The sequence below is a fragment of the Centroberyx affinis genome, unplaced genomic scaffold (assembly GCF_046629955.1).
Source record: "Centroberyx affinis isolate AG114_WGS23_722 - 3 ecotype Tasmania unplaced genomic scaffold, CSIRO-AGI_Caff_v1 ptg003308l_1, whole genome shotgun sequence".
Classification (NCBI taxonomy): Eukaryota; Metazoa; Chordata; class Actinopteri; order Beryciformes; family Berycidae; genus Centroberyx; species Centroberyx affinis.
The window spans coordinates 43,383-67,972 of record NW_027281314.1 but is presented as its reverse complement, the minus strand read 5'-3'; the positions used below and the strand labels follow the sequence as shown (position 1 = coordinate 67,972).

At 41.4% G+C, this 24,590-nt stretch overlaps 2 protein-coding genes across 2 annotated transcripts; both read left to right on the top strand.

The window, feature by feature from the left end:
- Positions 1 to 3,523: 3,523 nt before the first annotated feature.
- On the top strand, positions 3,524 to 11,713 carry LOC139660453 (multidrug and toxin extrusion protein 1-like). Its single transcript, XM_071538602.1, has 17 exons — positions 3,524 to 3,528; positions 3,582 to 3,678; positions 4,461 to 4,562; positions 4,762 to 4,830; positions 5,068 to 5,216; positions 5,891 to 5,933; positions 6,128 to 6,172; positions 6,274 to 6,371; positions 6,756 to 6,853; positions 8,263 to 8,444; positions 9,011 to 9,119; positions 9,606 to 9,681; positions 10,673 to 10,742; positions 10,838 to 10,970; positions 11,069 to 11,163; positions 11,278 to 11,341; positions 11,466 to 11,713. Exons 1-17 carry the CDS (start codon positions 3,524 to 3,526, stop codon positions 11,711 to 11,713), a joined length of 1,683 nt encoding a protein of 560 aa, XP_071394703.1.
- A 6,058-nt stretch (positions 11,714 to 17,771) lies between these two features.
- LOC139660449 (high affinity choline transporter 1-like) lies at positions 17,772 to 24,209 on the top strand. The gene is made up of 8 exons (XM_071538599.1): positions 17,772 to 17,955; positions 18,243 to 18,356; positions 18,555 to 18,710; positions 18,813 to 18,961; positions 19,428 to 19,571; positions 22,202 to 22,355; positions 23,174 to 23,391; positions 23,652 to 24,209. The coding sequence occupies exons 1-8, from the start codon at positions 17,772 to 17,774 to the stop codon at positions 24,207 to 24,209; spliced, it is 1,677 nt and encodes a 558-aa protein (XP_071394700.1).
- Positions 24,210 to 24,590: the final 381 nt, after the last annotated feature.

Here is a 24,590-nt window from a genome sequence, read left to right as displayed (position 1 = left end):
CCACAGTGTCTCTCAGCGCTCCGATCTCTGCCCAGATTTGTAGCAGCTCAGTAGCAGCTCTCTTGCTCGTCTGGTTCTCTGCATCCTTCTCTGCACCAGGAATGCAAGCGGTCAGGGAACAACGTTTGACTATTTGCTCTCCCTCACATCCCAGTATGTAAATCTCATGTTAATCTGTTGTTTGTTGTTGTAATATATAATATAAACAACATATATCGGTGCACACAAATGATACAAAAGAGGGAACTTTTTCATAATTTGCGTAACAAACAAATCCAAAAAAAAAAGTGGTACACCTGCAGATAAAGTAAGTGAAATTTGATTAATACAATCTCATTTAGATGGATTTTCCAACACAGCTGCTGGCTGATTGATTTACTTTCCAAGTCATGAACAAGCAAAGCAATAAAGAAAAATTCACTCCCTTTGCCACTGTGTTTCATTTTGTGAATGAAACACAGTGATCTCTAAAATAATCCCCCTATTAAATTAATTGATTATTATCATTATCATTAGCATATCAATAATAACTGAACCATCATTAGTGTGGTAGCAGCAGGCCGTTTGACCAGTACAGGCTACTTTGTTTGTTTACAACCTGGACATTGCATTAATCATTAAGCCAGCCATGTTTTCCAATGAGAGCAAGAGAAATTACAAGCAAAATCTAGATTTTAACATCAGGGATTCAGTCTACTTTATCAGCAGGGGTATTACTGTATTATTTTGATGATTTCTTTGTTTCTTTAGAGGTAACACTCTCACCTTTCTGGCTCTCTGCAGCTTCATCAGAGATGCCGGTGCTCAGGGAATGGCCTTTGACTTCTTGCTCTACCGTGTTGCCTGCTGACAGACAAAACAGGAGCAGCAGAAGAAATGTAGACAGAAGCACACGCATCTTCTCCTCCACTGGATGAAAACCTGTGATCAAAGTAGCTTGTGTGGTCAGTTTAGTCCCTCCTCAAGTTTAAATACCCTCTTGGATCACGTGACTCTTTGTGGACTAGTTGGCCAGGGAAGTAAGGAAGAAACCCTGCTGTGTGACGTGTCTCAATATAAGAGAGTATTGCAGAAATGCCTCACAATCCTGCTGTAACCTCTGTGAGAAAATATTATAATCATTACAAGAGACAGGTGGGATTATCAGCCACTGTGTCCTTGCATGGATGATAAGAAAGCATTGGAAAGTGATGGGACTGTGCAGCTGAAAGAAGATGGCTGCCAAGTATTGGCGTCTGTCTGATTGGCTGTAGTGAGCGCTGTTATGTGAATGATGTGGGGGAGACCAGCTGTTGAAGTTGGACTCATCGAAGAGCTGTTTGGGAGCAGACATAGTGGAGATGGTTTAGATGTAAAACTAGTAACTTTTTATATAACGTTTGTTTTGTTTATCGTGTACCTTTACTGTTCAGCAAATATGTGCCTAAATCCTCCTTCCCTTCAAATGATGCTCAAGGTTTTTACATTCTTATGGGCCATTCTCTGACAGCTGTAGCTGAAAATAAGCTTAATGGTGGCCTATGCATCAGCCTCTTCTTAGGTCTCCCTTTTCAGTGGGTTGAAAAGGGAGACCTAAGGGGACGACTGATATGAAGATGGATGGAATGCAATATCTTTTGTGAAAAGATGCATTGCATAGATTTTCTTGCAATGTTTTCATCAATTTGAAGTTTACATTTTTGTGTTATATTGGGTGAATTCATTTTTGTTATAGGCTATATCAAAAACCTAGCCAATTTAATCAGTTGATGTTCATGTAATGTAATCTAATACTTTATTTATATAGCACCTTTCAAAACCAGGGGTTACAAAGTGCTTCACAATAAAATACTAAAACACATCAAACAACAAAGACATCAAACAGGATACATACATACAGGATACAACAGTCAATACACACACAACAAAAACAAGGCAGGATATTAAAATGCAAAGATAGAAAATAAGAGTATAAAATAACATCAGTGGTCAGGGACAGCAAGGGAGTAAAAATGTGTCCTATTGGAGACGAGCCACAGCTCCTTGACTGAGGCACGCAAACAGGGAGTTATAGTCAAGTTGTCATGATACAAAAGCATGAATAACCTTTTCTGTGGCTCGAAAAGACAAGACCTTTCTAATTTTTGCAATATTTCTTAATTGAAAAAAGCACAATTGAACAAGTGTCTTGTCTTATGAAGCAAAATGAAATCAGTCCTCTGAACTACTATTTTTCTACCTCTGTTTCCCTGAGGCCAAACTGCTGATTATAGGATTATAAGTAAACAAAAATGCATTATGTGTCTGGTAATGTTACACTATTAGTCTTATTCAGTTTGGACTTTTTTGATCCTTTTCAGGTTGTAGTTTTCATTTTTCTTTAGCGCTCTGTTGCTGCCCTCTACTGGCAAAAACAGGTAAAGTCTTTCTTCACAGTCTTATATGACAAGTCAAAATATGACTGGGCCATTTTACGTAAATTCTAATTGCTCTAATTCTGTATTACAGTAATGTTGGCCGGACGGTTTGCGCACTTAACGTAGCCTACACGTAACGTAGTAAAAAGTAAAAAGTAAAAAGTTTCAGTGGACCAATGCCCTTGAGTAAATGCTGCATTCAAGTGCTGCAGGAAGCATCGTAATTACATCAACGCGCACAGACGAGCCAAGAAAGTGCCAAATAGGACTCGGAAATTATTTATGATGTGACGTTCGGACGGCTGAGTATGGCCAAATTCATGGTAAAAAATGATTAAATACTAGTGTTGTCTAAGGAATGCATTTTATCTTCTTCATTCTGCCACTGCAGCACAAAGTAGCACTGTGTCATTTGATTTAAAATAAAACAACTGCCAACAAAAACCACTTTGTTACAGAGTCAATTTTGTTCTAATTTTCTGAACAAAACCAATTGGGTAGGCTATGCCAGAGGATGATACTTAGCTTAAGTGAGTCAAAATTTGATCATGTAGTTCTATCATAATGGAGAGCAAAGACAAACCAAAACACACCAGAAATGTATTTGTAACCATATAGAAAAATCACATCAGGGACTATTCACGACCAATGTCCTCATCTAATTTATCACATTGATCAAATAATTATATATTGTCAGTCATCAGTGATTGCTATGCTTTCTCTCCATAAATTGAATGGATAAAAGAAAGTTGAAGTTTTGGTGGATGATATTATAGCCTATGCAGGAGCCATATTTTAGGATTTAATGAATTAACGCCCCTGACAAGTCGTATTTGCAGCTTGGATTCGGAACGAGGAGTTTACGAGGAGCACTTGAAGGCAACACAAGGTCTGTCCAATGGAGGTGAAGCCAAACATTGCTACACATGGGGGCTGGCTTGGCCCACTAGTCCACAACCCCCCAAACACGTGTGGAAGTCCTATTAAACTCCTAACATTTACCAGCCTCATTGTCAGTTTCTGTAACTTCTGTAGGGTCATAGAGATTAGGCCGAACTGCCTGTGTAGCGTCCAATATTGTTCTGGTATGGACGGTTCTGTAGCAAAAACAACCAATAGGCCTACAAATGGGGTAAGTGGACCCTCCAAAATAGATCAAGCGCCTTCTGTTACTCACGACTCCAGTGAAGGCTGCGGCGCTTCCCGGAGGCGCATCCGAGGCTGGATACCGGCGGAGTACAGGAGTGAGATAGTCCAACTCTTAAGACTAGCGGGACCAGTGGTAAGGATCCGTTTGAACGCGCCAGAGGGCCTTATTTTTATATATACTATATGTATATATACATCGTGCCTTTGTTTTTAATAATATCAGATTGGCTTAAGTTTTTCTTTGCTCCTAATCACATACGCTTTTATGCTGTTTGTAGACCTCTGGGCATGTGCAATGTCTTTTGTATTTTAATAGTTTGTTATAGATTTTCTGTATTATCTAATTTTTGAATAATATACAGCCTAGCTACTACCATCTTTAGTTAGCTCTAGTTAGCTCTTAATTGCTTTCCTTCTGCTTTCCTTTGGTATTATCATTTAGAATTTGTGTCTATTTATTACATATTTAATAAACATAGGTCTATTATAAGTCCCAAACCATCAGGACTTCATAGACAGTGCTGGTATTGTCAGATTCCAAATGAGGCTATTACAGATGTATTCCTTTCAGGACCCTAAATAACAGCTTTTGACCCTTCAACCCTTCAACATAGCCCATGTCTGAATTACTGGACATGCAGGACTCAACTTCTTTAAGTTGGTAGATTTGCTTAATATCTTGACTATCTCCAGTAGGTGTACACATATGAGCGGTTTTATTATGATTTCTGATGGAATGGGCACTTTGGATACTTTATGGGTCAAGGTCAAGGTGTGTATAGAACAAGCTGGCTCTGATGTGAAGCTGATGTGAAGTTGTCTTTCAGTACTAAACAGGTTTTAATGGTAAACCACCAGGCACTTTTTCTACATTTCACTTTTTGTATGATTATGATGTTTGTTTTTGTTCTCCAGTTCATTTCACAGTTGATGGCCTTTCTGATCAGTTTCGTCAGCACGGTGTTCTGCGGTCATCTGGGGAAAACGGAGCTCGCGGGGGTAGCATTAGCAATTGCGGTGAGAAAAAGCACTAGAGTCCTCCGATATCTATTTGTACTGGCATCCCAGATGGTTTGCTGTCACTGCCTACTGTAGACCGTAGTCTTTGAATTTATCTCTCTATCTGTTTATGTATCGATCTGTTTATCCCTTTAACCCTGAAACAGTGTTCTCCTTGTCCACACAGATTGCCTAATGATGTTTTCTTCCAGTGTAGGTGATTAATGTCTCTGGCATTTCCATTGCCACTGGTTTGGCTTCAGCCTGTGATACCCTCATATCTCAGGTAGTATTCTCAACAAAGGTTATTCTTTCATTTTATTTATCTAACCAGGATAATCCCAACCATTACTGCTGGGTTCCCAGCTAGTCCTAGGGTCCCCGTGAAAACAGCTCAACAATGCGCTTTTGGATCAAGTTTGTTTTCTTGTCCCAGTCACACTCTTGGTTAGCGGTGTGATCGGTGTTTTCTAACTCTACTTATTTGTGTATCTCTGACCCACTGTCCACCTGTTTCGTTTAGACATATGGGAGCGGTAACCTGAAGCGTGTGGGAGTGATCCTCCAGAGAGGGATTCTGATTCTGCTGCTGGCCTGTTTCCCATGCTGGGCTCTCCTCATCAACACTGAGCCCATCCTCCTGGCTGTCAGACAGAGCCAGGAGGTCGCCAGGTCAGCCCTTACCTAATCCCCCACAAAACATGCACCTTCAGCATCTCACACTGTGTAGGTGGTCTTATGTTTACATGCGCAGGGATTTCCATTATTATCAAGTAATCCGGTTTTATGCGTAGATGCATATAAATGTTATAACGAGTTACTGTGGCACGCAACCATCTCACTCCTTTCACTTTTGCTTTTTGCTGTCTATTATGGGTAAATTTTGCTGTCATCAAAAAGCATGGCAGTGAGCATCATTTCTTCCCTTTGAATCAGAAGTAAACTACGGCTCAGTGACTCAGTCAAAGAGGAGAGCAGGCGGCCGCACCTTTTCATGCTTTTTTGACTGTTCATCTGTGGACAGGAAACCACAGGTGGTCAGGAATATTCTGTTCACTGGTTTATTCATGGAAACCGGAATACTTAAAAGACAGCGCAAATAAACAGCTAAATTCATTGATGCAAAGACATATTGACAGCTTACATAATTGCACATACTGACAGACATGGTAGAAGGACAGCAGGACCTCATGTTGCTGCTTCCATCATCTGTTTGCCAAATATGACACATAGTGGTCTAATTTGAGATGTAACTTCATAAGTAGTATAACTGTCATCTGTAATTATATGAGCTGATGCCACATGATTTCACATGCTTACTTACTGTGGGTCTTTCTGCCAAAAAGGATCTCCCAGCTATATGTGAAGGTCTTCATGCCTGCTCTGCCGGTAAGTTTGGTTCCTACTAGACCCTGTTACCGAGCCATCAATTCAATAGATATGGCTCCCAAATAGATCTCTGCCAATTTTTGGTTAATCTTTGCTCTCCATTATAATGATCAAAACTGCAAGCTCAAATTTGGACCACACCCGACTGACACCCTTTGCCATTTTACCGACTCATATTCATATTCTTTCTGCAGGCTGCTTTCATGTACCAGCTGCAAGGGAGGTATCTCCTGAATCAGGTGCAGTCTATGACTACAAGGCCACTGATGTGAAACTTTATAATGGTTGAAGGATAGCTGATAATATCAATACTGAGACAAAGCTGTGCTGTGGCTTACAGGGAATTATATGGCCCCAGGTGATAACTGGAGCGATGGGGAATGTTCTTAACGCAATTATCAACTACGTCTTCCTCTATCCGCTGGATTTGGGTGTCGCGTGAGTTTGCTCACCATCATGATAACTTGTTAGAGATTAGTAATTATTATTGTACCATTAACATTACATTTATTAGTGTCACATCAGTAGAATTAATGAGATTTGTTTTCATGTCTTGTAATGACTTAAACGCTTGCAGCAAAGAATGCAAATAATTTGAGGTATATTAAGTATACTGTTCAAACTATTACTAATCAGTTATGAATGACCACTACTTAATGACCATCTGGAGATATACTGTAAATGTATATGAAGCCTAGTTTCATAGCTATGAACAGTTGTCAGTGAATGGATGTCAGTCAGTAAATGAAAGTGCTTTCTACTGTTTCTTTTTTTTTCCACCCTTGCTCTAACACCTGCTTGTTCCTCTTGATCCCAATGTAGTGGATCTGCAGCAGCCAATGCCATCTCCCAGTATTCCCTGGCTGTGTTTTTATACATTTACATCTGCTGGAGGGGGCTGCACAAGGCCACATGGGCAGGTCAGTTCTTTTCTCCCTTCGAGTATAATTTGAATATGAATTTGATATTACGAAAATGTTTCCCTTCTCTGAATTCATTCTGGGCTTGACTCCAGTAATGCTATTATTCTGTCCTGTGATTTGGCACTTTTTCATCATTAAAGGAGAAGTTTGGTCATTTTGGACCTATATATAATTTGTCTCTTACCTACTTGTAATACTTGGACTGGCAGACAATATTTGCTCCCGAGTCAGCTGTCAGTTGAAACGGCGAGCTCTTGCTGCTAACAATGAGTCCAAACAGGGTTTGTCAAAATATCTGCAAAAAAGCCAGTCTGTAAAAAAAATATGGTGGCCAACCTACGTATTTATATCCACGGCATGGAAAGCAGCAGCATTGCACCATTTCCACTCAGTGGATAGTCTTGGACCAAACTCTACCCAGCTCCATGTGCAATTGTTTACAATCTGAACTGACCGTCCGCAAAACTAGATCACGCCGCCAGTAACGCGCTTTCACAGCAGTCTGTGCTATGGCAGAGAAAAATAGTTCAGTGATTTCCTGATTAGTGAAAATTTCTAATGACTGAATTGTGTCATGAAATCAGAGATAATTTTAATTTATGTACTTAGCAACTTTTCTGCTTACTCCCAACTCCCCTGTGGAGCCTACAAATGGCTTTTTTGTAGATATTTTGACAAACCCCATTTAGACTTATTGTTAGCAGCAGGAGGCCGAGCAACAGGAGCTGGCTGATATCCTCTGCAGGTCCAAGTACTACAGGTATGTAAGAGACAAATTAAATATAGGTCCAAAATCACCAAACTTATCCTGTAAAGTCATTGGCCTGTCACAACTTGTTAATTAATTAAGTTCATCAAGTTCAAGTTAGTTGGTTGTCCATTGTGAAGATTCCAGTGTGTAATGTTTGACAAATTTAGTTCCACTCTATCACTGTTTAATGCAATATAGAGGAAAGGTTACAGTGGGACACAGCTCCAGTTTATTTTTAAGTCTCATAATGTGTCAGCAAAAATACAGCCCACAAAATTAGCAAAAACCTTGTAACAGCAAGTCTGGTCTTTTTCTTACCTGAATTGAAAGTTTGCATGGTTATTTGTGTATTGAGTGAGCATTGTCATGCTTGGACTCTATTAAAGTGTTAAAAGCCCATTGTATGATTTCAAACAGATATATTCAAATTATTTCAAATAATAAATTCAAACAGAGATATTTTGTATAGCATGTGTCTCACATCAGCACTTATCTATCCTTATTCTCTTTTCCGGTCGGTTATAACTATTTTGATTTTATCCAGTGTATCATGACCAGTTGCTCACTAGCAATCTCTAACATGATGAAATGAAATGAAAACATAATGTTTTATTGTATACATTTATACATTGACCTGCGAACCTCTGACTCCTAGGTTGGTCACTTGACTGTCTGCAGGAGTGGGGTCCCTTCATCAAGCTGGCCATTCCCAGTATGCTTATGATTTGTCTAGAGTGGTGGATGTTTGAAGTGGGAGGATTCCTGGCCGGTTTGATTAGTGAGGTTGAGCTGGCAGCTCAGTCGATAGTATACGAGCTGGCCACTATAGCTTATATGGTAAGTGAGTCACTGGCCCTCTGCTAGTATGTTGGCGATTGTACCCATGATATAATATTTTAGGAAAGGTAGCTTTTACACCTTTATGAGCTAGTACAGCCACATTTGAAGATGTGCTTAACAAGATATCTCACATATTTTAAATTTACTTGAACACCTCTACAGAAGTTCAGGAGCTGTCAAGCAACATGAGCTGTACTGGGGATCCGCTGTCATCACCAGCATTCAGGATATTTAACTCCAGCTCAATATCACTACAAGCAAACAGGCAAATGTATTTTAAGAAAAGTTAGATCTGGGACCCAGAATGAAAGAATATACCAGGATTAAATTTTTCCTTCTTTGTGTAAGTACGATTTTGAGATAAAGTTTGTAGTATGAAAGAAAATGGTTCTGACTAACCAGGTCCCCAGAGCAGTTTTGGTTGTTAGCTATTCATTAACTCCTACAGAGGCATGTGCACTAAAACATGTAAACGTTCTGCCAAAGAGAAATATCACCTAAAGATAGTGTGTTTCCACAGTATCGACATATCTTAACATTTTTCTCCTATTTCTCTCCCACAGTTCCCTCTGGGATTCTCTGTTGCTGCCAGCGTTCGGGTTGGGAACGCTCTTGGTGCGGGGAACATAGAGCAGGCCAAGCTGGCTAGCAAGACCGCCATCATCTGTGCACGTATGAACCAATGCATACATGTTGCCTGCATAATCTCCACAGAAAAGCACAAAAGTCATGAGAATGAAAACAGCTCTTCTACCTGGGCCTTCTCGACATGTTTGGTCTCATTTATGAAAATACAGTAATTGGGACCAAACAAAAATATCTGTCATTCATACCCTAGCCTGAAATATAGGATTTTGACATATCACAAGAAACTGAGGAGAAACGAGAGATTCGAGAAAATGAATACAACCCACAAATTTTAGCATCAAGGTTTTTAAACGGAAGCATTTAAAAACTTTAACTTTAACTTTTATCATCATTGAGGCCAGTTATGCCCATTTCTAATGCATAAACCAAACTTTTCTCATTCTTACAGCAACATCCAAAGGAAGCTCTTTAGTTCCATGGTGATTTTAATATGCACACTGTTTTAAATGATACCTTCATACATTGTTGAACTTTATTAACACGTGCTGTATTTCCTATTCCCAAACGCAGTCATAGTCTCATGTTTTGTTGGCGCTAGTCTTGGAATCCCCAAAGACGTCATTGGATACATTTTCACACCAGAGCAGTGAGTATAGACTTTGAAAAAACAACATTCACTTTCTTGCACTCACAGAATTATAAAAAGTAAGTTTTGTGTACCTGTAATCACAATTCATAGGCGGCCCACGTGGTACAGAAAGTGGACAGTCATGCTTACATAATGCCATCATAACAGTCACACATTAACTAAGATCATCACCTTCAAGCTGACTCAGAAACACTGAACCATGACAGCGGAGTGAGCTTGTCAACCTGCTGTCAGGTTTTACAATTCATTCTTGGCCACAGTGACTATAACACTGCTCGGACTACTATTCTGCTTTATTGGTATTTCATCCCATGTTTCCAGAGTCTGTCAAATTAATCTGTTAATCTTATTCATCAATTGGCAAAATTCAGAGGTTGAGCCTGTCCTTTGACCTTGTTAGGGGTCCAAGCACATAGTGCTGGGAATCATCTCCAAACTTGGTATGCATGATCTCTGGCCTCCCCTGATTAAAAGTTATCAAAAGATTTATTGTACTCCATATCATTTGGCCGCTAGGCCAATCAATTGTAGGGCGTGGCACATATGTGACAAAATGAGCCATAACTCATGAACGCCTTGTGCTGTCTTAACCACATTTGGTGCACTTGTGCAGGTATCAACTCTGAGGAAATGTGCAACATTTGGTGTCTACATCACACATTTACCCTAGAGGTCATCAGGTGCTTGGACCCCGTCATTGCGACCTGCGGCTATATTATTTCATTATTTTTGCATGAGGAAAAGGTGATCCAAGGCACTGCAGAATAGGTTTAAAAGCCTTTATTCTATTTGGCTATTCATTATCAAAAGTTAAAAACCCTTTTTCCTCATGATTACAAGATGTTTTTTTTTACGTAGAGCACCAACCCTCACTATGTTTGGTGCACTACTAGATGCTAACACTAGATGCTAAGAAGCTTTCCAGCCTCCTATTAGTTTTTCATATATTTTTGCATCTGACAATAATCTCTATCTGCACATCTTCTAGAGACATTATTCAGAGGGTTGCTGACGTCATGATCATGTATGGTTTCTTCCATGTCATGGACGCCGTTGCGGTGAGGGACTAAACAAACTAACTTCATGCCATTGCTAAACCAAGCAATTTGTACACAGAACGTGATTTTGCCAAATCTGTGTTTGATCTCCACAGGGTGTGACAGGGGGCGTTGTTAGAGGAGCAGGGAAGCAGCTGATTGGTGCTCTGTGTAACCTGGTGGGATACTACTTCATTGGCTTCCCCATCGGTGTGTCCTTGATGTTCGCGGCCAATATGGGCATCCTAGGTGAGAACAGATAAGCTATTTACAGTACCATTTCCTGCAATTCTTGTCAAGTAACATTCAGGAAAGCCAATAACACCCTCCTTCCATCTCTGTTATAGGACTGTGGTCAGGACTTATCATTTGTGTGTCATTACAGTCCATGTTTTATATAGTTTTCCTGTGTAAACTTAATTGGAAGAAAGCCACTGAGGAGGTGCGTACCTACATCACTTGAACAGTCAAAATATTATTTGGCAATTTTTCTGTTGTTTGACATGTTTTTGCAGCTGACGTGCTATAAGTAACTGTCTTTAATGTCTCTGATCAGGCTTTGGAGAGAGCAGGAGTCCAGATCACAGGAGAAAACGAGATGGTTGGGATGGAAAATAAGGGTAAGTAATAGCATTTCCTGCTCCTTTTACAGTCCCATGAAACATACCTGCTTCCAGGACACTTGTGTGCCAACTGTTCCTAGTACAGATGCATTGTGAAAACTGTCCCCTCTGTCACTCAAAGCTCTAGACGTGGATCAGAGCCAGGCCCAGGTCAAGACTACTCCATCTATATGTGTGGGTTCTGAGGAGGGCATCACAGACCCAGAGGTGCTTGGTTCAGGCCAGGGCGGAGCCACCACCACTACAGTGGGAGTTGTTCTGTCAGTCAGGCAGCTGGTTGTACGGCGTGGCCTGACAACGTTGCTGATGGTCCTCATCCTCATTGCTGGAATCTTCATCAGCGACCTGCTCATCATGCTGTTCAAATGACTCCTCCTATGGCTGAATGCTGGCAGTCAGGCTGGTGGTTGTTTGCATCAGGTTTGATCGCATTTTGATGTACAGTCTCTCAGTGCCAGCCATCACACAGCAGCAGAGCTCCTGGCCTCGACACACCTACAGATACTGCACTGTTTGCCTCAGTGTTACAATACTATGAATGAGGCATCATGCAGAAAATCAGGCTCTGACAGTAAGGTACATCTTGGCCCTTACCCTGCGGCATGTAGAACTTGCCGTAGCAAGGTAGGTCAGGTGTGCATGCAAGGATAGAGTGAATTTTTGGCGAGTGACATATTTGTGATGTCTTGGTTCTGTACTTTGCGTGTCAAGTGAATATGATGCTAAAGTATAGACACTTCAAATTTGATGGTATTTTGATGGTAAGAACAGGTAAATAGTGACATCACTAATTGCATTTGCCATCCCGTGGGAGCACTGAGAATACTTGGAAGATTGCATTAATTTTGTACTTGTTATTTTGTCATCAAAAGCTTGTTGTTGCAAGCCGAAAACATAACATCAAACTCTGATATCTGTGTTACTAATTATTTGTATTTCAATCAACCCCTGAGAATATTGTTGTAGACTACACAATGCCCTGAATTACTCTGTTGTGATATTGAATATATACTGTATATTGTATACACATCATAATGTTGTGGCACAATCGGGGGTATAGGCAGAGTGGCAGGGCAGCACAGGGAATGCTGTTACAATAACCAATGGTTAGCCTGTTTATTAAAAAACATACAAATGGCAATTAAGTAATTCAGTTTCAGAGACCTTATTCTGCAGTTGGGCTTTTTAGACCCAGACTATAACCCTGTCCTGATCTCCTGTGGGTTTTGTAAGTCCTTCAGAACAGTTTTCCTGGAAGCCCAGAGTGTCCTTCTCCTGTTGGTTTCCTGCAACTGTCCATCTCTTCCCTTCTTTTGCCCTTTTATGAACAAGTAAGATACTTAGGAAATGGACTACTGCCTCCTCAAATGGCTCCAAGACAGAACCAGCACACAGCCAAGTCTTCATCCACTACCGGAATGTGTAATAATACTAACAGTTATATATACTGTATATGGAACATTAATGTATGATGAATGCAAGACCAAAAACAAACCAAAACATTGAAAATTCTGCTGAGTTTGCTATCTGTAACTATAGAATTTATTATATGATGCACATGTATTTACAGTCAGGAATCATACAGTATTTAATAAAATAATATACCATAGCTGAAGCAGAGTAATGATCAATAGACTGGAATGATGAACATTTGTTTATTCAGATGATGTGCAATGATTCAAACTTTGACCATGATCTCAAAATTTGACTTCACATGATGGAATTTGTCGGCTGCACATCCATGATGCGACTCTCCCGTTCCACCACATCCCAAAGGTGCTCTATTGGATTGAGATCTGGTGACTGTGGAGGCCATTTGAGTACAGTGAACTCATTGTCATGTTCAAGAAACCAGTTTGAGATGATTTGAGCTTTGTGACATGGCGCGTTATCCTGCTGGAAGTAGCCATTAGAAGATGGGTACACTGTGGTCATAAAGGGATGGACATGGTCAGCAACAATACTCAGGTAGGCTGTGGCGTTTAAACGATGCTCAGTTGGTACTAAGGGGCCCATAGTGTGGCAAGAAAATATCCCCCACACCATTACACCACCACCACCAGCCTGAACCGTTGATACAAGGCAGGATGGATCCATGCTTTCATGTTGTTTACGCCAAATTCTGACCCTACCATCTGAATGTCGCAGCAGAAATCGAGACTCACCAGACCAGGCAACGTTTTCCAATCTTCTGTTGTCCAATTTTGGTGAGCCTGTACAAATTGCAGCCTCAGTTTCCTGTTCTTAGCTGACAGGAGTGGCACCAGGTGTGGTCTTCTGCTGCTGTAGCCCATCTGCTTCAAGGTTTGACGTGTTGTGCGTTCAGAGATGCTCTTCTGCATACCTCGGTTGTAACGAGTGGTTATTTGAGTTACTGTTGCCTTTCTATCAGCTCGAACCAGTCTGGACATTCTCCTCTGACCTCTGCCATCAACATGGCTTTTTCGCCCAGAGAACTGCCGCTCACTGAATATTTTCTCTTTTTCTGGCCATTCTCTGTAAACCCTAGAGATGGTTGTGTGTGAAAATCCCAGTAGATCAGCAGTTTCTGAAATACTCAAACCAGCCCGTCTGGCACCAACAACCATGCCACGTTCAAAGTCACTTAAATCACCTTTCTTCCCCATTCTGATGCTTGGTTTGAGCTTCAGCAGATCATCTTGACCATGTCTACATGCCTAAATGCATTGAGCTGCTGCCACGTGATTGGCTGATAAGATATTTGTGTTAACGAGCACTTGAACAGGTGTACCTAATGAAGTGGCCGGTGACTGTAGGTATCTCAGAAATGTATATACAGTATATCAAATTATTTTATGAATATCAGTATGAGGGGAATGCATACATTTTGTTTAATCAAAAGTAATCAACAACACTACTAAATACCCAAATACAGTAGTGTTCAGCTGAAAAAAGTGGTTTTGAGGTTTAGTTACTCTTTAAAACAAATTTCCTGCATTTCTACACCACCTAACCTCTTGGATTAAGTCAAGAAACAGCAACCCTGTATAATGTTAACCAAAAATGTAAAATTATGTTATATTACTAGATTTCAGCATTGAGGTGCTTACATTCATGATTTTGCATAGGCATACTAACCTAAACCTATTATTGGGAATCATGAGAAAGTTTCAGAGCAACAGACACAGAGCGTCCCCGTAACCATAGCAACTCACTCTCACTCCTGCCTGGTGTGCACAGTGCAAGAGGAGAGGGAGAGACGCAGAAGAACTGCTGACTGAGATTACTCTGAGCAGCATGCATGGGAATAAATTACAATATAATACATTTGTGTATATTTTTCGCTATTCAGATGTCTGAATAACTCGCTGTTGCGCTGTGCAGCTCTGTCTTCGCGCCGCAACGTTTATTAATTTGTTTTTCACTGCGTGAGAAAATGGACTTGTGGCGTGAGAGCGTGTGATAAAAGTCAATTGCGTGAGTCTCACGGTCAATGCGTGAGAGTTGGCAGCCCTGTGAACTCGCTTGACATTATTATGCATGAAACTGCCAATCAGATTTATTTACTTATTAATCGAAGGTGCCGGAACGCCATTCCGGATCGTTCCGGCCCACTTTAACTCCTGCTTATACACACCTAGTGACTGCACCTTTCAACACCATGGACAGCGCCTCAGCAAACGAAAAGATGTTTTGTCTCCAAAAATCCACCAAAACATAGTTTATGTGGCGCATATGTTTTTGATTGGGTTAGGTAATAATGAGCGGGGCAGAACATGATAAACGTCTATGTAAGCGCTGAAAACAAGTATAATACTATTATTATTATTTTAATTGTGGTGAAAACCGGGACAATTTGGTAGTCAATGTTGAAAACCGGGACATTTTAGTGTTTTACAGATATTTGTCGGGACTCGGGACACCTATCTTGAAACCGGGACAATCCCGGACAAACCGGGACGTCTGGTCACCGTATACCATCTGGAACTTATAGCTACAACAGTTAGGCTAACGCTAGTGTAGGATAACTAGCTAGGTTAGGCCAATTCTAAAGTGTAGCCTGTGTTTATGTGTGGGTGTGGGTACAAAAAGCATCATCACTGCAGTCTTCCAGAAGTAACTTGGTAGGTATGACACAATTTAATCCCATTGACGACAAAACACTCAAAGAAACTGTGTCCAATCTCAAATCATCCACCTGTTGCCTTGATGTTTTACCCACTAGCTTCCTTAAAACAGTTTTGAGCAGCCTGGCAAAAGAACTAATACTTGTAGTTAACAATTCTCTCCAATCTGGCATTTTTCCAAAGGCTTTGAAAACTGCAGTCATTAAGCCGCTCCTAAAGAAGAGCAGTCTTGATGCTACTGTACTGGATAACTATCGACCGATATCAAACTTATCATTTTTAGGTAAAGTTATTGAAAAAGTTGTTCACCAACAACTTAGTAACTTTTTAATGCTGAACAATTGCTTCGATAACTTTCAATCAGGATTTCAGCCCCATCACAGCACTGAGACTGCACTCATAAAGGTACTAAATGACATTCGCCTGAACAATGACTCAGGCAAAGTCTCTGTTTTAGTACTGTTGGATCTTAGTGCTGCCTTTGACTCTGTGGACCATACAATTCTATTACAAAGATTAGAAAACTGGGTGGGACTCTCTGGAACTGTCCTTAAGTGGTTCAAGTCATATCTTCATGACAGAAAGTACTTTGTCTCCATTGGAAACTGTGTGTCCGAGCAGATGGCCATGACCTGCAGGGTTCCACAGGGGTCCATTTTGGGACCTCTCCTGTTCAATCTCTATATGCTTCCTTTAGGCCAAATCCTACAAAATAATAAAGTAGCCTACCATAATTATGCAGATGACACGCAAATCTACATATCACTTACACCAGGTGACTATGGACCTGTTGAAACTCTGTGTCACTGCGTCGAACAAATCAATGACCAGATGCGGCAAAATTTTCTCCAACTAAACAGAGATAAGACCGAGATAATTGTCTTTGGAGCACAGAAAGAAAGACAGAATGTTTGCTCTCACCTTGACTCCCTGTCCCTCATAACTAAGAGTCAAGCCAGAAATCTTGGCGTTATCCTGGACTCAGATTTAAATTTCAATAGCCACATCAAATCGGTAACTTCATCAGCTTACTACCATCTAAAAAATATTGCAAGAGTCAGAGGACTAATGTCCAAACAAGACCTAGAAAGGCTTACCCACACCTTTATTTCCAGTAGATTGGATTACTGCAATGGTCTGTTCACAGGGCTTTCAAAAAAAGCTCTTCGGCAACTCCAACTAATTCAGAACGCCACTGCCAGGGTCCTGACGGAAACTAAGAAATACGACCACATTACACCAGTTCTAAAATCCTTACACTGGCTACCAGTCACTCAGAGAATTGATTTCAAAATCTTGCTGCTTGTCTACAAATCACTCTGTGGCTCTGGGCCCAAATACATCTCTCACATGCTTGTGCTGTATGAACCTTCTAGGACCCTTAGGACATCTGGGACTGGCCTACTGGCTGTCCCAAGAGTTAGAACAAAACACAGTGAAGCAGCGTTTTGTTATCATGCAACACAGACCTGGAATAACCTCCCAGATGATATTAGACAAGCCCTGACTCTGACCACTAAGTCAAAGCTAAAAACGTTCTTATTTTACACTGCCTACTCTACCCTGTAATGGCTAAAAACTTATCTTTTCAGCTTAGCTTTTAAATAACCTTAATTTTACCTTTTTTCTGTTCTGTTCTGTCCCCTTATCACATTTTTTGTTGAATATTAAAAATTCAAATTTGTTTTTTGAATGAAATGTATTTGAGTGAAATGTATTTTAAATGTGTTTACTCTGGCTTAACTATACTGATGCTAACTTTTATAAGTGTGGTTTCCAGGCAGGCAACCAGGCATCAGCTTGTGGTTGCCGAAATTGACAATATGGTTGGCCATTTCGTCTTCATTATTCAAAATCTAGCAAGAGCGATTCAGGGGCCAGTGCCAGGCAACAATGAAGATTTTCTGTTTCCCAGGAAGTAATAATAGAGATGTTGATACAATACAAATACAAATACAATAAAGCATAAATTGTCAAACAGGTGTATGGTATGGTGTACTTAGAATGACCTAAAAATGCAAAAGTCATTTTTCATTTCAGTGTGATTTTAAGTGAGACACTTTTGCTCTTTTGTAGAGGCCAGCAGTAAAAACAGTGTGGTTGTCTTGAACTGGTTGCCTGGTTTAAAAAGTGTGTGTGTGTGTGTGTGTGTGTGTGTGTGTGTGCAAGAGTACATTAATACATCAACATTATAACCACAATTACCCCAGATTAGTGTTCAAAACACTGGCTCAGTAGATGCTGTGAACTTTGTTCTGTTACACTGGTCCAAGGGTCTTTATTTTTTATTTATCTATACCCCAGCTGTCAGCGTGTTGTCCCCATAGTGGTTGACTACCATGGCTTTGAACATCCCTGGTGTGGTTGTGGTGGTGCTGTTCTACCTCCTGGTTCTGGGGACGGGGATGTGGGCCTCCAGGAAGTCCAGGAGGGCTGAGAGGAAGAGCCAGGGAGACAGGACAGAAGTGATTCTCCTTGGAGGCAGAGATATCAACTTGGTGGTGGGAGTTTTCACCATGACTGGTAAGTTGTTTTATGGGGCGGATAAGCTGATCTTGACCCAGAGTTGGTAGCCAGAGTGAGCAGTCAGCCACTGTTCTCAGCTCTTGGTAAAACTGTGTGATCTGTATGGATACTCACCCTGGATTACAGCACAAGAGATCACTACATCACATCCTGTGTATTGGTAAATGTTTCAGCATAATCTATAGGACTCAAGGCTTGATAGGAATATTCCATTTTTAATTACAGTGCTCTGTGTCTGTGTGCATGCCTGTGCATGTGTATGTGTGTGTATCATTCTTATGCAGCTACATGGGTTGGAGGCGGCTTCATCCTAGGCATGGCTGAGGCAGTGTATTCTCCTAAAATTGGGTTAATATGGGCTCTAATGCCTGTACAATATTCTGTGTCCTTCACAATTGGTAAGAGTCAACCTGTCACACACAATTGAAGTTAATCCATGGAACAGAGATGGTATGCTATTCTTGGTAATGTAGACTATACAACAATTTAAAATTTCTTCATAGCATATATGATTCTGAAACGTATTTACTTTATTTTCAAATTGAATGACGCTACATCAAAGCGTATATGACTTAATTTTTTATTCACTCCGTAAGGTGGTCTTTTCTTTGCCAAGCCTATGAGGGACAAGAGGTATGTCACCATGATGGACCCGTTCCAAATAAAGTATGGAAAAGTACTGTGCGGTGCGCTAGCACTGCCAGCCTTGCTGCTTGACATCCTGTGGGTCACATGCACTATGTTTAGCTTAGGTAAACATATATACTTACCAATTAAAACACTTCAAAATTCATTCAGTTGACGCCAATATAACATTTAAAATGTGTGTGTGTGTGTGTGTATCTTTGTAACAGGAGCAACTATGAGTGTGATACTGGACTTGCCCTTCTCCTACACTGTTGTGATTTCTTCGGCAGTGGCCATTATCTACACATTGTTAGGAGGCCTTTATTCTGTGGCCTACACTGATGTCATCCAGTTGTCTCTAGTATTCATCAGTCTGGTGAGTAACAGTGCCTTGTGGCCCATGTTAATTTTAAACCTATACATGTAAGTATGTATAGTGGCAACTGGCAACCATTATAAAAATCACAGGTTTCTGCATCTATTCTGAGTTCCTGCTACAGAAAGTGTGGAAGACATTTTTTCTTGGATTTTGTATAGTGAAACAAAATCAGTCATCAATCATAATCATCAGTCATTTTGATTGGTAACTTTAATGAAATTGAAATAGTAGTTCATTATGCTACTTGGGAAAAGTAAGTGTTTCTGTAATGTGTTACTGAATAATGCATTACCACCCAGGGCCAGTGATCAACATTTTGGTCACAGGACATTTTTTAAGAATTTATTCCACTGGAATACCATTTAAATCACACATTTGTCCTACCTTTTTCTGTGTCTTTGTTAAGTGACCTTTATGTGGTGTGTCAGTCTCAGTCTGGTGACTTAAATATCTATCTGTGCAGTGGATGTGTGTCCCCTTCCTTCTGCTCAACCCTGCATCCATAAACATTGCCCAGACGGCTTTTAACCACACATACCAAGCCCCCTGGATAGGCACTTTGGAGCTGGACCAAGTCTGGAAGTGGATTGATGACTTCTTAATGCTGGTGAGCTGAAGAAGATGATAATAATAATAATAATAATAATAATAATAATAATAATGTGATACTGACAGTAATGTCAAACAGTAATTACCTCTGCCAACAAAATTAGATGTTTTCCCTTCTCTGTAAGCAAGATATCTCAAAAAGTTACCAACAGATTTGGCTGAAAGTTGATGGACAGATAGCAAGGATCAGTCAATTACATTTTGGTGATCGGGATGTGCCATTTCTGCCATTAGAGGATTTTTAGCCATAATTTTTATGCTGCATTCATGTGCTAGTGAGATCCGAGATTGCCAAGTCGGCTGTTAAATAGAATTGCATTCATGTGTTATTTTGTTGGGAAATCAAATGATGAACAAACATAAACGGAGGCTGCGGCTTTGGAAGTTGGAGAATTGTTCAGCATTGGCATAGGTTTGCGTTTTACTGAGTGCCTTCTATAGTTCTTAGTGTTCGATTGGACTTGCTTGAACTAGCAGCTTGGTGGGCTTTACTACATTCAAGTCATGTCAGGTAAGTTGTCAATCACGGAGAAGTATACCAAATTGTATGATCCTATGTGGCAAGCTCCTCCCATCTGGTTTTCCTCGCAAGATCAAGCAAACGCTACAAATAATGTGCAAATACCACACTGCAAAAAATGTCCATCAAGGTAATTCAGTCTCATATTCAGTCTTGAAATATTATTTGTCTAAAAACAAGTGAAAACAAGTACAGATTCTGCACATTGACTGTGGGGGTTGTGTGGCTTAGCTGCAAAGATTCATTGTTAAAGTTTAATTTTCACAATAATAGAACTTTAACTTCCTTTTATTAAGTAGATACTAATCAGTAAATAAGGGATTTAGTGTCTTGCTCAAGGAATTAATTTCTAGGAAATTATTTTCTCAAGTGTTGTAAACCGTGACGAAGTTTGATAGCACACAGACATGGACAAGTGAAGTGCCTCACATCTGACTGACTGGCCTGATCTTGCTGACCACGGCACCTTGGCATGGTAAAAATCTTCCAATGGGACGAGAAGCTCCAGTTCTACTTTATTCCAGTGCAATCTCACTTTCCTGAATTGTCTATAAAAAAGTGCCACTAAGTTCAAACAAGGCAGAATAAGTGAGATCACTCCACTGCTATCAAATAGACACAAGTTAATTTGCCTTGGGCACAAGTAAAATTATCTCAACCCATTGGCTGTTTATATGTCCCGCCACCATGGTACGTGGTATGCAGAACATAACGTCATGGTGGAATGTGTCTACACGGTGTCTGTGTGTGGACGCATTCTTGTGAATACAATAACTCAAGAACAATAGTTCCTCATTGTAACTCTAGTTCTATGATCATAGGCAGAGCCCTCTAATGGGGCTCCAATGCTTAACCACTCATATATTCGCACTGAAATTTGCATGCACAATCAGGATGAGCCTAATCAAACCTATGGAGCATCGCTCTATAATTTTTGAGACGCCCCTTTTTTTTTTTTTTTGTTTGGACGTTTTGGACTCCAGTACAACAGGTCTCTCACCCAAGATCTTGTGTTCCAGTGCTAAGCACCAAGCCCAAGAAAGACCCAGACACATCCAACAGATCCAGAAGATCGACGTCCCGTCCGATCATCGGAGAAAGCAGGGCCGGGCAAAGACACCAGTGGAGATGACAGCAAAACTGGGCTCTCTCCTCTTCAAGCCACTGGAAATGCTGAGTGGCCAGGGAAATGGAAGCTCCAAACAAGCCCTCAGGTGACAACGGGGCGCCCAGAAGATCCTCCCTCTCCTTCTGGAGGGCGGTCAGGCCGAGCCACACGTGCCAGACTGCCACATTGGACAAAGCCATAACACGGCCCACGGTAGTGGCCGTGTTATGGCTCCCCTGGTGAGGTTGTTCATCTGACACCAGGTCCAACTCTTCGGCTGAGAAGGAGGTCTTGCCTATCGTAATCTGCAACAGGGACCTAACAGCCCCAGATTGTTAGCCACTGGTGGAAGATGGAAAAATTCCACCATCTCCTTATCCCTAGGCTGCGGTGGAGTAGGTTGTCTACCCCCCAACCAGGCAGTGGAGCCAGGAGAAAATTGGGTGGCTAGTGCGTCTTCAAGTGGGGGAATGCCATGACGCCAGATGTCTGACTTCCCCGCCACTCTGGCAAAATCTACGAGGCTAGGAATCGGTGCTTTGCTCTTTCTGAGAGGTACCGCACCGAAGAAGGGGGCAGGGTCAGCGGAGATGGAGGACATCTCATGGTCACTCTTTCCCGAGAGCATGGGGTGGTCCTCCAGTTCCTGAGTTCCTGGGGGCAGGCTGGCAGCGGAGAAAACTGAGCTGGGGTGGAGGGGCGAGGCTCCAGGGAGTCTTTTCCCTCATTCTCTTCCACTCCCCACCTGAGTCCAGTTGTACATATCCATATCCTCATCCTGAACCAGAACCACCCCATCCACATTTCCCACACCACTCCCTGCCATCCTCAATCTATTGACAGACCAGTTTATGCACAAACCACAAAAATAGCCAGTTGCAATACAAATTTCCCTTCAGTCCGCACCTCTTTTGCAATGCTCTTTCATTCCTCCTCATCTCCTTCAATTTCTCTTGTTCTCACCATCTTCCTCCTCTAACTCTGCTCTCCCTTGTCCCAGAGTCTGGGTAGTCTGGCATTCCAATGCTTCCACCAGAGGACACTGTCTGCCTCCTCCTCAGCAAAGGCCCAGGTCACCTGCTATGCTGCTGGCCTTGTCATCGCCATCCTGGGAATCCCCCCTGCCTTGGTTGGGGCTGTTGCCGCCTCCACAGGTGGGAAATAGGTTAACCCCTTGCACACTGACTTTCCCATTCAATTTTTCCTTAAGTAGCTTCAAAGTTAGACAAAACAAATGTACATACAACATTGTATGATACATGTACCTGTAACTGCTTGTTCCAGCCCTTCATTGAGTGAAGTATTCAAACCGAAGATGCCGAAGATGATTTTTTATGGCTGCACCATTACATCAAATGGAAAAAATCTAGATGTCTTCTGCATCATTTTATACATATTTCCCTGGAATTCAGCATGACATATTTGGTATCTTTTGAAACCTTGGCATCTTCGACTAGGATTTAAAATACAGTCAGTCGGTCAGTCGATCAGTTGGTGAATCGGTCGGTCTCTCTGTTCACCAGTTTATGGGTCACGTGGCCTGCAGGGAGTTAGACTGAAGATTCTCAAGCGGGAGACCCGAATTCGATTCCCGGTAGAGACACAAAATTCAACGTCGCGGGGCTGTTAAACTCTTAAGACTTGTTCATTTAAGCACGGCTATGTGTGCTTTTATGCTTATTTGAAGCACGATGAGAATGCTTTCTTGACCAATCAGATTGTGCTGCAAGCAGGTATGGAGGTGGAGGTAATTCTGGAACTGTAGAATTTTGTATAGAGCCTTAGAGATGTTGTGTGGCTAATTCAATGACAAATCTGTGATAGAAGTGATCACCCTAAAGACATACTCATTCTAACCTGCACTGCTTTCCTCTAATGTAGAAACCAGGTTTCTGTATGTGTGCTGTATGCATCCAGTATACTGGTAAGAAGCCTTTCCAAGAATAAACCTCTATGTTCTCCTGTTGTCCAGACTGGAACCTGACGCTGTACGGTTCTCCATCTCCGTGTGAACGTAGTGAGGAGTATTTGGTTCTCCCACTGGCCCTGCAATACCTCACCCCGTCTTACGTCTCCATCACTGGGATCGGAGCCGTGGCTGCTGCCGTCATGTCATCCACAGACTCTGCCCTGCTGTCAGCAACTTCTGTTTTCTCTACCAACATCTACAAGAGCATCTTGCGTAAACAGGTGAAGGAGTACAGTATGTGATGGTGGCTCAGTGTGTCTGTGGAGTTGTGGTTTAGGATTGGCCTTGAAGGTTAGGATTGGCTTTTGTTTTGTGTCATTCCTTCTTTCTCTGTCCCTCCCTTTCTCTTTAATCTTCATTCGTCATTTTCTATTGGGTGCAGAATAAAAAAATTATCAAATGTATCAGTTTTGGAATTTGGAAAAGAATGAAACGTTTCTCTGTGTACGTCCCATTCCTTCCCTCCCTCCTGTGTTCCCAGGCATCAGACTGTGAGATGCAGTGGGTGATTCGGGTCTCAGTGGTGGTGGTGGGTCTGGTCAGCACAGCTCTAACCTTCTACAGCAACAGTGTCCTGTTGCTCTGGATCCTCGGAGCAGACGTTGCGTACACCTTTATATTCCCCCATCTGGTCTGCGTCCTTTTCTTTAAGGTGTCAAACGGTTACGGGGCCTCGGTGGGTTACATTGCAGGGCTGACGATAAGAATTTTGTCGGGAGAGAAGTCTGTAGGTCTTCCTGTTGTTCTTCCTCTTCCCGGTTGCACACTGGAAGATGGCATCTATGTACAGCGGTCCCCTGTCAGGACAATCTGCATGCTCATCACCTTTACGACCATCTTGGTTTTCTCTGCCCTGGCGTCGTTCATGTTCAACCGTGGCCTGTTACCTGAGAGATGGGACCTGTTCAAGGTAAAATGTAATGTTTCTACGTTACCAGTGGATACAGTCACAGAGAGCCTCAAAGAGGAAACTGGAAGCAATGCAGCGTGTGACGAGAATGTACTTGGAGTTGCTTTACAGCCAATGCTGCAGACTTGACTTTTGACTTTTTGTGAGGCTGTTGGCCTACTTTTTAGAATAATCTCATAAATTGTTTGTGTTTGGAGTAATTGAATGTTGATGTAGCTGATGAAGATGCATCTTTATTGAATGAGGTTGTTTTCTTTTTTATATTGAAAAATTTAAGTGACACCTAATCTCACAAATTGATAGATAATACAAAATAAAAGAAAGTTACTTGGGATAGTTAATAGGTAACTTAAGCCCCTAGAGGACAAGATTATCACACTAATCATGTATTCGTAATGATGAACTTGAGACAATAGTTTTTTTTTATATTATGTAAATTGGAAGTTGGAAATTAGTTACTATCCCTCACCAATCCAGCTCACCATTTATTTTCCTTTCATCTAATGACAT